This window comes from Oncorhynchus gorbuscha, linkage group LG02, assembly GCF_021184085.1.
Source record: "Oncorhynchus gorbuscha isolate QuinsamMale2020 ecotype Even-year linkage group LG02, OgorEven_v1.0, whole genome shotgun sequence".
NCBI lineage: Eukaryota > Metazoa > Chordata > Actinopteri > Salmoniformes > Salmonidae > Oncorhynchus > Oncorhynchus gorbuscha.
Genome location: NC_060174.1, coordinates 25,941,892 through 25,957,112, shown reverse-complemented (window position 1 = coordinate 25,957,112; position 15,221 = coordinate 25,941,892). Strand labels below are relative to the sequence as shown.

The following is a 15,221-nucleotide window of genomic DNA, read 5'->3' as shown; positions in this document are numbered from 1 at the left end:
AGTTGTTTTGAATGCAGCAGAAGTCATGCAGGATGAAAGCATGGACAATTTATTAAACATTTACTGACCCATGGTGTTGCGTGTGAATGTTTATTCTTTTAAGCTTGGAAAAGAGACTCTTTCAGACAGATGTTTTAAATTCTTAAACCCAGACTTGGACCACACACCCTCTCCACTGAATAGCAAGCAGTGGAAGCAAAATAGTAATTGCTCTGCATTGCTTGCAGTTAGCCACCGACTCCTTTCAAACCACTCACTGTTGAATTTGCGATTTCCGACTTGCTGTGTGATGTTTATGTCCAATGGCCAATGAGCTCCGATACGTTTTATCTATAATTTCTCTTCATGTGACAAGGATTGAAAAGGATTTGCCAGTAGATTGTCAAGATTGTCATGATGATGACTGCATGTCTAGCTTCCTAGATAAGATTTTAAAAGAATGATGTTGACATGATCAGTCCAATCAAAGCGATGGTAGATATAACGTAATTTGACGTAATTTTATCTGTGGCCAATGACCTTGAGCCTTCTTGGATGGGTAATTCTAATGTAAATCTATAGCAGCACCCAAGGGGGCTTGAACTGCCTAGCTCTCCCTTTAAATCAAATAAAATCAAATGTTATTAGTCACATACACATGGTTAGCAGATGTTATTGCGAGTGTTGCAAAATGCTTGTGCTTGTAGTTCCGACAGTGCAGCAATATCTAACAAGTAATCTAACAATTCCACAACTACCTAATACACACAAATCTAAGTAAAGGGATGGAATAAGAATATGTACATATAAATATATGGATGGGCCATGACCGACCGGCATAGACGAGATGCAATAGATGGTAGAAAATACAGTATATAATATCTGGGATGAGTAATGCAAGATAGGTGAACATCATTATTAAAGTGGCATTAGTAAAGTGACGAGTGATCCATTTGTTAGTGGCCAATTATTTCAAGTCTGTTTGTAGGTAACAGCCTCACTGTGTTAGTGAAGGCTGTTTGACAGTCTTATGGCCTTGAGATATAAGCTTTTTTTCAGTCTCTCAGTCCCAGCTTTGATGCACCTGTACTGACATCGCCTTTTGGATGGTAGCGGGGTGAACAGGCAGTTGCTTGGGTTGTTGTTGTCCTTGATGATCTTTTTGGCCTTCCTGTGACATCGGGTGCTGTAGGTGTCCAGGAGGGCAGGCAGTTTGCCCCCAGCGATGCGTTGTGCAGACCGTACCACTCTCTGGAGAGCCCTGCGGTTGTGGGATCCTGTATTTTCACTGCACTCACCTGATTTTCTCTTCTTTTTAAATGTTTTTATTTTATTTTTATTAACAACAAATCAATACAGGAAGTACATGAGGGAACACAAGTATATATAAATCATATACAAAGGACAATTGGTCTAGGGGGTACAATATCACATTACACAAGGACCTTAAGGGAGATACATACACTTATAATTCAGCAGCTTTTTTTGTTAGTAGAGTATTTAATTGTCTTAAAATATAGTTCAATTTCTTTTTGTAAGGTAAGAAAATGTTGTGTTTCGTTTGTAAATTTACATTTGTGAATATGAAATTTGGCCAAAAGAATAATGAAATCAATTACATAAAATTGTTTCAGCTTATTTCTATATCTCCCCACAATAGAGTAAAATCTTCATAAATGTGTTCAATTATAAACCTACTGATGTCTTGCCACAGTTTCCTTACATGAATACAATGCCAAAAAAAATCCAACACGGTTTCTGGGTGGTCATTACAAAAGGTACAATTAGAGTTTATTATTATTATATATTAGTTTATGTTTTCCTTAAGCTTCTTCATATAGTGGTTGACAGGAAAATATGTATGGACAATTTTAACGGAAACTTCCTTCATTCTGTTAACAACATACAAAGTTTTTTCCAACAGATATTATCAATAAATCCGTTCCAATAAGGCATGATATAAGGTATAGATAGATATAACATTCTGCTGAAACATGGTTCGTATCGCTCTGTTGTTGAATGGAACAACAGAGAAACAAATCCCTGATTTTCTCTTGTTTTTTTAACGGCACTTGCCTGGCTGAGGCCCCCCGAATCCATCCAATCACTGCTCTAATGATGTTGACTAATGACGTGGACGTATGTAAGCTGGGATACGCCCCTATCTAAAAACGGACGCGGCTTTGGCTAACCACGATTGAGGGAAAAAAAGACACGCAAAGGATACACTGCTTGTTCAGAACAGGTCACGTGAGAGAGGCTTTTCTGTTGCTGAAGCTTAAATGGAAGAGGCCATTATTCTTAGTCACATGACATGATGCTTACTTTAACCCCTTGTCCTCAACTTTCCAAAATACACGATCAACCTTCCCAAATCATAAACATAAATTATTATTTAAAGGTATGCTCTGAGAAGGCTCATAGAAGACAGGCTATGTACACACTGCCCACAAAAGGAGGTGGAAACTGAGCTGCACTTCCTAACCTCCTGCCAAGTGTATTACCATATTGGAGCCACATATTTACCTCAGATTACACAGACCCACAAAGAATAAGAAAACAAATCCAATTTTGATAAACTCCCATTTCTATTGGTTGAAATATCACAGTGTGCAATCACAGCATTGTAAATTATTTCCCCTTCTGTACTTTAACTATTTGCACACATAGACCTACTATGAACTTTGACATGTCTTTATTCTTTTGTGAGTGTAATGTTTACTGTAAATGTTTTATTGTTTATTTCACTTTTGTTTATGATCTGTTTCACTTGCTTTGGCAGTGTAAATATATATTGCCAATGAAGCCCCTTGAATTGAAATTGAGACAGAGAGACAGAGAGACAGAGAGACAGAGAGACAGAGAGAGAGAGAGAGAGAGAGAGAGAGAGAGAGAGAGAGAGAGAGAGAGAGAGAGAGAGAGAGAGAGAGAGAGAGAGCGAGGTGTCCTGTCTGAGTAATGCTCCAGGCATTGACAGACACACAAATAGACAAAGCATGGATACTTGCAGGTTGTGTTGACCAAATGTCAGATGGGGTCTGCAGTGAGCCAGCAAGCAAATGAGGGTAAGCAACCAGGCTTAAGCTCTTTATGGTAGTTATTTGTCTTGATTATTGCAAATTGCACAAGCATTAATTAATGTTTATGATAAATCTATTGTATTAAAATAATTACATAAATTGAGAGAGAACAAATATTTTGAACATCATTGTTTACTGTCAGTGGCCAATAAGCAGATTATATAAAGTACTCTTGGGAGCAGATATCCTACCAGTGTGAACATATGTTCAGTGTTTTCAATGCAAACCCATCCACCTTAAGTGTACACATCTTCTTTTTGATTCACTATTTTCTTGTAAGCTTTCAGAAAGACTTTTGAGTCAGAAAGCTTATGAGCACTATGAAACTATTATACAAAGTTACAGTTTAGACTACCTTTTTGGTTGTTGCTAGGGGACAAAGACATTACTATTCTATTGGTTTTCCTTAAGTTGAAAACAAAAACATAAATCCCTGCAAATGTTTGTTTTTTTGGTAACGCTCAAGTAAAAAAAAATAACTGTAGTATTTCAGGTTTACAAATATTTCAACAGTTAAAATGACTAACACATGAATGAGTAGATAGCAGCTGTTGTTACGAGGTTCATCTTTATTGTTCCTTGAATGATGCTCCCTCTAACACTCTTAAGAAATTAGCACAATCCAATTTAAAGGTGCTTGCATGACACTGATCGATCCTCAAGAACAAAACAGAGTGACACTATTGAGGCACGATATTCCATTGGTATTATTATAACAACCCTAATCACCATTCCTCATATCTACAAATGAAGACAACTCACTCAGATTCCTCACGATTGTGAAACCGTTGAGTGATACTTGAATTGGCTACATATGATACAGGGAGTTGTTGAAAGTAGAAGTATTTTAGATTGAATTGCTACATTAAAGGCTGCCACGTGTTGGTTATTTCACTTTCTGAAGAATATAACTTATAAATGCCTTAATTAGCTTTGAGAAACTAAATGATATTACAATGTTCACTTCTTCATCTTCTAGTTATAGAGCCAAGTAAGCCAACCCCCTCTCCAGCAGAGATTTCGGTTGGTGAAACTTCCTCCCCCTCTTCATTCATACCCCCTGCCATAATTGTCACTGCCCCATCCAAAGAGGACCTCTATGCTCAGCCACCCACCAAAACTATAGAGGAGGCAAACAAGGAGCCACGACCTAGAAGGCAACCAATCTGTGTTGGTAGAGCCATCACTAACAAGGTATAACGATTTTGGAAAAAGTAAGGTCACATAAATACTACAGGCCTGCCATCCCCTTGAGCCAATGATCCCCTATTCATCTGTGCTATATGAGTGCTAGATGTACCAATTGCAGTAATCCATTATAAGAAGTGGTAATAGATATGTACAGATTTGAGGAACAAAGTCATTTCTGGTGCTTTTTGGATGCATTACACATATTTGTTGTAATTTTTCCCCAGCCTTAGAAAAAGTGGGGATATTATTGTACTATTTAATTTATATGAGGAATGATTCAAGTGGATATCGTCATATTTGTGGGGGAAAAGAACAATTTCTAAATAGATGTAAATACATTTATGAGGGGAAGCTGATCTCACCGTCTTGAACCCCGGGAAAGCTTGTAGTCGTCCATTTAATATACAAAGCACGGAGTGTGTGGTTTACTGCCATTCATACTGTTTTGAATGTTTCTGGACGTATATTCGCGTACTGGTCGCATTTTCTGTCATCACAGTACAGCAAAGGGCGAATGAACCATCATCTCGGGCGTCCAAATAACAATGGAGAACGCTGCAGACTCTGACCCGGACCCCATAAAGCTGAAGTCGATCAAGAACAACAGAACGTTCACAGTACCGCAAAAACACAGGGTAAGCAGCATGCATACAGTAGCTACTAGCTAGTGGGCATTTTATTGTTATGTGGGCCACGTATTCTTTAACAAATTACCGGCACCCTAATGGTCAGCAAGGATACATCAAATGACGCCACTTAATTTAGTCGGAATGTATTTAATACGATTTTATAAACTGGACACAAATACGTTGATACGATTGCAAGTCGGGTGCTTTGTCAGTTTAATTTGGAACGTCACTCTCGCAAACCCTGACACGCAGTGACGTTACCGGCCCAAAAGTTTTGTTTTGATGTCCATTCACACTGTCAATGGAATGTCCTGTCCTTAGAACTCTGTGACCTTAGACAAAGCTGCCTGGGAGATCCCTATAAATCCCAGCCAGGTTAATTTGGGCTGTATCAAACGGCACAGTGCTGAGAAAGTGATATGGGGCAATTCCAAGTTAACAGTGACGCTGAGACTCACCTTTTAACTTTAAAATGAATGCCAAGCTAATACCATTGTTCGTTAAGTTTAACAAACAATACACCTATATGCAGAAGTGAACATTTTACTCAAATACATTTACTTGAGAAACAGTGCAGATCCACATTTTGTTACATAATGACAGTAAAATCTCCTTCAGTTGTTTATGTGACCACGTTTTCCAAAAACTCTAACTATCTCATTCGAATAAAGATTCAAATATGTCTGCAGAAAGAATGGGGTGTCACTTATGATATGACACCTTGAGTTTGAAAAACTGTATTTTGGTTATTGAACTACTGTAAGTGAAGTGGATCAAAACCCCTTAACATAATTGTTGTTCTTCACTGGCTTGCCTGGTTAAATAAAGGTTAAATAAAACAAATTTACTACAGAAGGCAAATCATTTCTACAAAACCTTATATAAATGTTGATATTAGTTGGCATTTACTTCAACATGATTGTGTTGTGATTTATTTCTAATCTTTTATATTTCTAAGACTTTCTCTTGTAGATTAACACCCCTTTTCCATCTGTGTTGCCAGATCTTTTGGGGGAGATGTATATTGGTTGAGAAATATATATATATATATATAAGTTTACATACACTTAGGTTGGAGTCATTTAAACTTGTTTTTCAACCACTCCACAAATTTCTTGTTAACAAACTATAGTTTTGGCAAGTCGGTTAGGACATCTACTTTGTGCATGACACAAGTAATTTTTCCAACAATTGTTTACACAGACAGATTATTTAACTTATCATTCATTGTATCACAATTCCAGTGGGTCAGCAGTTTACTGTGACTGTGCCCTTAAACAGCTTGGAAAATTATAAAATGATGTCATGGCTTTAGAAGATTCTGATAGGCTAATTGACATCATTTGAGTCAATTTGAGGTGTACCTGTGGATGTATTTCAAGGCCTACCTTCAAACTCAGTGCCTCTTTGCTTGACGTCATGGGAAAATCAAAAGAAATCAGCCAAGCCCTCAGAAAACAAATTGTAGACCTCCACAAGTCTGGTTCATCCTTGGGAGCAATTTCCAAACGCCTGAAGGTACCACGTTCATCTGTACAAACAATAGTACGCAAGTATAAACACCACGAGACCACGCAGCCGTCATACCGCTCAGGAAGGAGACTCATTCTGTCTTCTAGAGATGAACGTACTTTGGTACAAAAAGTGCAAATCAATCCCAGAACAACAGCAAAGGGCTTTGTGAAGATGCTGGAGGAAATGTATCTATATACTCTCTACTATTATTCTGATATTTCACATTCTTAAAATAAAGTGTTGATCCTAACTGACCTAAAACAGGGAATTTTTACTTGGATTAAATGTCAGGAATTGTGAGAAACTGAGTTTAAATGTATTTGGTTAAGGTGTACAGTGGGGCAAAAAAGTATTTAGTCAGCCACCAATTGTGCAAGTTCTCCCACTTAAAAATATGAGATAGGCCTGTAATTTTCACCATAGGTACACTTCAACTATGACAGATAAAATGAGAAAAAAAAATCTAGAAAATCTTTTGTAGGATTTTTCATGAATTTATTTGCAAATTATGGTGGAAAATAAGTATTTGGTCACCTACAAACAAGCAAGATTTCTGGCTCTCACAGACCTGTAACTTCTTCTTTAAGAGGCTCCTCTGTCCTCCACTCGTTATCTGTATTAATGGCACCTGTTTGAACTTGTTATCAGTATAAAAGACACCTGTCCACAACCTCAAACAGTCACACTCTAAACTCCAATATGGCCAAGACCAAAGAGCTGTCAAAGGACACCAGAAACAAAATTGTAGACCTGCACCAGGCTGGGAAGACTGAATCTGCAATAGGTAAGCAGCGTGGTTTGAAGAAATCAACTGTGGGAGCAATTATTAGGAAATGGAAGACATACAAGACCACTGATAATCTCCCTCGATCTGGGGCTCCACGCGAGATCTCACCCCGTGGGGTCAACATGAATGGTGAGCAAAAATCCCAGAACCACACGGGGGGGACGTAGTGAATGACCTGCAGAGAGCTGGGACCAAAGTAACAAAGCCTACCATCAGTAACACACTACGCCGCCAGGGACTCAAATCCTGCAGTGCCAGACGTGTCCCCCTGCTTAAGCCAGTACATGTCCAGGCCTGTCTGATGTTTGCTAGAGAGCATTTGGGAGATCCAGAAGAAGATTGGGAGAATGTCATATGGTCAGATGAAACCAAAATATAACTTTTTGGTAAAAACTCAACTCGTCGTGTTTGGAGGACAAAGAATGCTGAGTTGCATCCAAAGAACACCATACCTACTGTGAAGCATGGGGGTGGAAACATCATGCTTTGGGGCTGTTTTTCTGCAAAGGGACCAGGGCGACTGATCCGTGTAAAGGAAAGAATGAATGGGACCATGAATCGTGAGATTTTGAGTGAAAACCTCCTTCCATCAGCAAGGGCATTGAAGATGAAACGTGGCTGGGTCTTTCAGCATGACAATGATCCCAAACACACCGCCCGGGCAACGAAGGAGTGGCTTCGTAAGAAGCATTTCAAGGTCCTGGAGTGGCTTAGCCAGTCTCCAGATCTCAACCCCACAGAAAATCTTTGGAGGGAGTTGAAAGTCCGTGTCGCCCAGCAACAGCCCCAAAACATCACTGCTCTAGAGGAGATCTGCATGGAGGAATGGGCCAAAATACCAGCAACAGTGTGTGAAACCTTGTGAAGACTTACAGAAAAGATTTGACCTCTGTCATTGCCAACAAAGGGTATATAACAAACTATTGAGAAACTTTTGTTACTGACCAAATACTTATTTTCCACCATAATTTGCAAATAAATTCATTAAAAATCCTGTGATTTTTCTGGATTTTTTTTCTCATTTTGTCTGTCATAGTTGAAGTGTACCTATGATGACATTTACAGGCCTCATCTTTTTAAGTGGGAGAACTTGCACAATTGGTGGCTCACTACATACTTTTTTGTCCCAGTATGTATGTATGTATGTATGTATGTATGTATGTATGTATGTATGTATGTATGTATGTATGTATGTATGTATGTATGTATGTATGTATGTATGTATGTATGTATGTATGTATGTATGTATGTATGTATGTATGTATGTATGTATGTATGTATGTATTTACACTGCTTAAAAAAATAAAGGGAACAGACAACAGGTGGAAATTATAGGCAATTAGCAAGACACTCCCAATAAAGGAGTGGTTCTGCAGGTGATAACCACAGACCACTTCTCAGTTCCTATGCTTCCTGGCTGATGTTTTGGTCACTTTTGAATGCTGGCGGTGCTTTCATTCTAGTGGTAGCATGAGACGGAGTCTACAACACACACAAGTGGCTCAGGTAGTGCAGCTCATCCAGGATGGCACATCAATGTGAGCTGTGGCAAGAAGGTTTGCTGTGTCTGTCAGCGTAGTGTCCAGAGCATGGAGGTGCTACCAGGAGACAGGCCAGTACATCAGGAGATGTGGAGGAGGCTGTAGAGGGCAACAACCCTGCAGCAGGACCGTTACCTCCGCCTTTGTGCAGCTCATCCAGGATGGCACATCAATGTGAGCTGTGGCAAGAAGGTTTGCTGTGTCTGTCAGCGTAGTGTCCAGAGCATGGAGGTGCTACCAGGAGACAGGCCAGTACATCAGGAGATGTGGAGGAGGCTGTAGAGGGCAACAACCCTGCAGCAGGACCGTTACCTCCGCCTTTGTGCAGCTCATCCAGGATGGCACATCAATGTGAGCTGTGGCAAGAAGGTTTGCTGTGTCTGTCAGCGTAGTGTCCAGAGCATGGAGGTGCTACCAGGAGACAGGCCAGTACATCAGGAGATGTGGAGGAGGCTGTAGAGGGCAACAACCCTGCAGCAGGACCGTTACCTCCGCCTTTGTGCAAGGAGGAGCACTGCCAGAGCCCTGCAAAATGACCTCCAGCAGGCCACAAATGTGCATGTGTCTGCTCAAACGGTCAGAAACAGACTCTATGGGGGTGGTATGAGGGCCCGACGTCCACAGGTGGGGGTTGTGCTTACAGCCCAACGCCATGCAGGACTTTTGGCATTTGCCAGAGAACACCAAGATTGGCAAATTCGCCACTGGCGCCCTGTGCTCTTCACAGATGAAAGCAGGTTCACACTGAGCACATGTGACAGTCCCTTTATTTTTTTGAGCAGTGTATAATATATGTGTGTGTATACATGTGTATGTATGTGTGTGTGTGTATATAATATATGTATCTCTGTGTGTGTGATATATATTAAAGAAGAAAAACACATCTATGCCTAAAATATTAACTTTCAGTTTTCATTTGACACCAAATTTGATATGCTCCTATAAACTGCACATGTTGGTGCTCATGGGTCCTTTACAAGGAAATGACATCTGTTGAGTTGCCAAAATGATAAAGCTTTATAGCAAAACTTTAAAAGCCACATTGTCATACCTTTCCCCACATTTTATGTATAAAGAAATGTTGCAATGTCATTAATGTCATTAATTGCAAAGGAATTGATCAATTATTGAAAAAGCATGCATTTCCTCTCTTCTGTCAGTTTGGGAACTGTAGGAGTGTGAAAGAATTTGAGAAACTGAACCGAATCGGCGAGGGAACGTATGGAATTGTGTGTAAGTTAACCTTGATCTGTTAACACAGGATTGGCGGCTGTTCTTAGAAAGAGATTATTAGATGGTGTAATTCACAGTACTGTCCAGAGCAACACAGATTAGGCCTACGCATAGGCCTTATTTAATTACCGGTAAGAACACTTCATTACTGTACAACTGTCTAAGTGCCTGTAAGCCTAGGTTAAAACACTGTATCCCGTTCACAGACAGAGCTCGAGACACCAGGTCTGATGATATTGTAGCCCTGAAGAAGGTCCGGATGGACAAGGAAAAGGATGGTAGGCTTACAGCTGGGTTCTCAGCCACTTGCCTTGCTTCAGTTGCTTTTAGCAAAGTATACAATAGTTTTCAGACATTTCCATCTTATTATTACGTTATCTCTGTTATTTATGGCCTTTGTTATGTTCTGTGTTTGTTTTGACTTGGTGTTGTTCTACACACAGGGATCCCTATCAGTAGTCTGAGAGAGATTACCCTGTTGCTCAAACTCAGACACCCCAACATAGTGGAGTTAAAGGAGGTGGTGGTGGGAAGTCACCTGGAGAGGTGACAGCGTACACTCCTCACAGTACACTCCTCACAGTACACTCCTCACAGTACACTCCTCACAGTACACACACACATCCCCTCTAATTATACTGGAACCCTTATTCAATATGCAATGATAACATCTTCAGAAATGATTAAGCCTAGACCTACTCTTTCTTAACAGATTTGTTCACATACTTTTATTTAATGCTTGTGTAACAGTTTACAATTTTACATTAAGTTGTCATTTCTACAGTAACTCAACTTTGTTGTTCCATAGTATTTTAGTTTGGGTGTATTCAGTATTTACCTGTCCCATCTTGGTTGACTGTATTCAGTAGCCTACTCATCAGCAATTGACCTGTGTGTCTCTGCTCAGTCTCTTCCTAGTTATGAGTTACTGTGAGCAGGACCTGGCCAGTCTGCTGGAAAACATGCCAACACCGTTCTCAGAGGCACAGGTACAACAGTGAAAAGTATTATGTATTAATGTCCTCTTGTCTTGTTCTTCTACTGTCTTGACATGACACAACATTGATTATTTTAGAGAACTGTGTGTTGAAATGTCTCACTTTCTTTTCCCCTTCAGGTGAAGTGTATAGCTCTGCAGCTGCTGAGAGGTCTGGATTATCTTCACCTCAACTTTATTCTGCACAGGTCAGAGACGTTCACTGTCAGGCTCCATATCTCAGACTTGTGCTGTTATTTAGGATGGAATCTCCAGGATGGAATATCCAGTCTGTTGTGGGATATATTTATTTGATTGTAATAATGGATCTGAATTCTGTAATGAATTTGTAATGTGTACTCTTGAGTGCAATTTTTAATTTTTTTAATTTAGACGGTAGTGGTCTTTTAGTTTGCTGTGATTCGTATGGTTACTTTATTAAATGTCATGACTATGTGGCAGGGATCTGAAGGTGTCCAATCTGCTGATGACAGACAAAGGCTGTGTAAAGATTGGTGAGTCATCACCATACAACCGCTGTGCTCCTGGATTACGTCTGTATGCATGACCTGTACTACGCATGTCCTTTCCCTGAACAACAATACCTCAATGATTTAAAATTTGCACTGTTGTAAACAAAATGCTTTAATTGTACTGTTTTCACTTCTGATGGTGAATGTTTTACATACTGTAACAGGCATAACCATTAGCAATGTGCAGAACAATTATTTTGACATAGTTTATAACCAGTTTACAGCATTATTCAACAGCTGTCGGTTATTGTGTGTGTAAAAACATGCTTCTGTCGATGGTTGATTGTGCTAATGTTTCCCTCTCTGTCCAGCTGACTTTGGCTTGGCACGTTGCTACGGTATCCCCCTACAGCCTATGACGCCCCGGGTGGTGACATTGTGGTGAGTCAGTCCTTTAACCTCAACTTTCTCCTCAGGCACTGATAACTAACCCTCCCTGAGCCTCATCAGCTCCTGTTATTTCTCTCGCTCCAGGTATAGAGCCCCAGAGCTCCTCCTAGGGACCAAGACTCAGACCACAGCCTTAGACATGTGGTAATTTGTTTTAAGTCTCTACTTTGTCCATACACATAAGATACATGGGTCACAGATCCTTTTAAACTTATTTAGAGTTTTGTCACTATCACAGAGCTCCCTCTCTTCCAAACAAGCTTTAACATACAGAGAGAGTTGTGTATGTAATTGTCTCCTTTCAGTTAGTGCACTTTACTCTGTTCCAAATAGGATCCTCTCTGTTCCAAATAGGATCCTCTCTGTTCCAAATAGGATCCTCTCTGTTCCAAATAGGATCCTCTCTGTTCCAAATAGGATCCTCTCTGTTCCAAATAGGATTCTCTCTGTTCCAAATATGATCCAATCCTCTGTTCTAGCAGAGAATCTCCCATCCCATCTGTACATCAACCCTCCAGAGAGTATTTTCATGGCACAGTCACCAATGTTTATTACCATACCATTTGTATGAACATACTGTATCTCATATTTATCCAGGGCGGTGGGCTGCATCCTGGCTGAGCTGCTTGCACATAAACCTCTGCTGCCAGGGGGTTCTGAGATCCAACAGGTGGACCTCATAGTGCAACTGTTGGGTACCCCTAATGAAAACATCTGGCCGGTAATGAATGTCTCCTAGTGCTGAGCGATAAACCAAAATGTTTTAATTTTTTTATTGTATTTTTATAGACTAATTGACCTACATGGGTTCAATTTGAATTCCATTTAATTCGGGGTTTTTGTGAGATCAATGCACACATTGCGGTGCAGTTTCTCTAGAGATAAATCTGATCATGCCCAAACTGTGTGACGTAGTAGGGAGTTGTAGTTTCCAACAGGCCAATATTCTACATAGTTTAGTGCAGAAAACTTGATCATTAACTACAATGACCATAATCCATCACGTGGCTACTTGTCCGGTCTGTGTTTCTTTTATGCCTGCTACATAAAAGACAGAAGAATGCACGATCAAGAAGGGATACATAGAGAGCAGTTGCTTCGTGAGGTATTGCCTTATTTACTTTGAAGAAGTACTAAAATAGTGATTTTGTCAGACAGCATAGGCAACAGATCTATAGAGATGAGATGATGACTTGGAATGAAATAAGTCATCAAATAAAACAAATGTAATATACACAACAACTGAAATAGTTGATTAACGTAATGTGTATAATGATGGTTAATAAGCCGTGGTGAGCAGTCACTACCATGACAATGTTTTATTGTGTTATAGCATTCAACCCACATAATGCATAGGGAATTTAATGTCTAAAAAACATTTAAATTGAAAATTGTTGTTTTATAATCTAACCAAAACCGACCCCAAATCAAACCAATCGCTCCGTACTACTTTCTCCTAAACAATCACAGAATTTAGGATTTTACCATTCCATAAATTTAATTTGAGTCACTTTAATGTTGATTAATTTTACAATATGCAAACCAATGATAGTAGTTTCTCCTCAAAAAAGGATATTGTTGGTTAACCCCTGTCTGTTTTGCAGGGCTTCACTCGTCTTCCCCTAGTTGGACAGTACAGTTTGAGGAAACAACCATACAACAATTTGAAGAATAAGTTCACCTGGTTGTCTGATGCAGGGCTGCGTTTACTCAACCTTCTCTTCATGTACAATCCTCTACGCAGGTAACTACCAAATAACAAACCTGCTCAGCATTATAAATACATACATGCATACATGAAGAGACCTGTATACAGTTCTACACATTGCGTCATTCACATATTTACACAGAAACCTTCCATTAACACATGTGCAGTATACTTCCTTTCACTCCTCCATGGCTCTCAAGTGTTTGTCTCTCTTAGGGCCACAGCTAAGGACTGCTTGGAGAGTTCCTACTTTAAGGAGAAACCTTTGCGTAAGTGTGGCCTCAGGGTTATATGACAGAAATGATTGGTTCAGTGTTTGTGAAATTAAAGAAGTGATTAAGGTCTCTCTCTTTTTAGCTTGTGAGGCTGACCTGATGCCAACCTTCCCTCATCATCGCAATAAAAGGGCAGCCCCAGCTGTAGAGAGCCAATCAAAACGCAATAAAGTGTAACTTCATTAACATCCTTGATCGCAGTTTAAATAAATGAATGAATATCTTAATGTTTACTACTACACAGATTATGCACCTGGTTGTAAAAATGTGTTGTCATAGAATGCATGTACCTAGCAGTAATTATCCAAATCAATTGGGTGATGGTAGTATTCAAGCTTTCAAGTATTCCACAGTTCAGTCCTCAGTTACTTCTTACAAAATCCTATTTCTTTCACTGTGTGTCTGATGAATATCCAAAAGTATGTGATTAACATGCATAAGTTAAATTTAATTCACCAATGTTGCTTTGTTTTTTGAATGGATGTTGGTTAACCTTTGGCAGGTTCAAGTAACCAATAGGATTTGGTTTGCTGTATTCATGTACATAGACATTTTTTATCCCATACAATATTCTTTGAATTTCAGTTTTAGTTTTTAATAAACAGCTTTTTCAAATGAATGTGTGTGGAAAGTTTAGTTACATGTGCTGCCTTTCCAATTGATGTATCTGTTTTAAATGACCTGATTCAAAACTTGTGGACTAAAGGTGTACCTGTGGATGTATTTCAAGGCCTACCTTCAAACTCAGTGCCTCTTTGCTTGACAACATGAGAAAATTAAAAGAAATCAGCCAAGACCTCAGAAAACGAATTGTAGCCCTCCACAAGTCTGGTTCATCCTTGGGAGCAATTTCCAAATGCCTGAAGGTACCACATTCATCTGGGCAAACAATAGTACGCAAGTATAAATACCATGGGCCCACGCAGCCGTCATACCACTCACAAAGGAGATGCGTTCTGTCTCCTAGAGATGAACGTACTTTGGTGTGAAAAGTGCAAATCAATCTCAGAACAACAGCAAAGATGCTGGAGGAAACCAGTACAGAAGTATCTATAGCCACAGTAAAATGAGTCCTCTGGTCTGATGAAACAAAAATAGAACTGTTTGGCCGTAATCCCCATCATTATGTTTGGAGAAAAAGGGGGTGGCTTGCAAGCCGAAGAACACCATCCTAACTGTGACGCACGGGTAGGCGGCGCTTTGCTGCAGAAGAGACTGGTGCACTTCACAAAATAGATGGCAACTGTGACGCACGGGTAGGCGGCGCTTTGCTGCAGAAGAGACTGGTGCACTTCACAAAATAGATGGCATCATGAATGAAAATTATCTGGATATATTGAAGCAATATCTCAAGACATCAGGAAGTTAAAGTTTGGTTGCAAAT

General features: G+C 39.7%; 1 protein-coding gene across 3 annotated transcripts; it reads left to right on the top strand.

Moving 5' to 3' along the window:
- The first annotated feature begins 2,910 nt into the window (after positions 1-2,910).
- cdk10 (cyclin-dependent kinase 10) lies at positions 2,911-14,456 on the top strand. Of its 3 annotated transcripts, XM_046306025.1 has the most exons (15): positions 2,911-3,044; positions 4,039-4,273; positions 4,750-4,885; positions 9,883-9,955; positions 10,162-10,233; positions 10,399-10,501; positions 10,863-10,944; positions 11,073-11,140; positions 11,394-11,446; positions 11,776-11,845; positions 11,939-11,998; positions 12,452-12,575; positions 13,459-13,598; positions 13,779-13,831; positions 13,920-14,456. In XM_046306025.1, exons 3-15 carry the CDS (start codon positions 4,796-4,798, stop codon positions 14,012-14,014), a joined length of 1,083 nt encoding a protein of 360 aa, XP_046161981.1. In that variant the 5' UTR covers positions 2,911-3,044; positions 4,039-4,273; positions 4,750-4,795; the 3' UTR covers positions 14,015-14,456. The 3 variants fall into 3 exon arrangements, 2 of the variants coding, with proteins under 2 accessions (XP_046161981.1, XP_046161974.1); XR_006832527.1 differs by lacking the exon at positions 13,920-14,456 and adding an exon at positions 12,907-12,959 and having other exon boundaries at positions 4,039-4,885; XM_046306018.1 differs by having other exon boundaries at positions 4,039-4,885.
- The last annotated feature ends 765 nt before the right edge of the window (positions 14,457-15,221 follow it).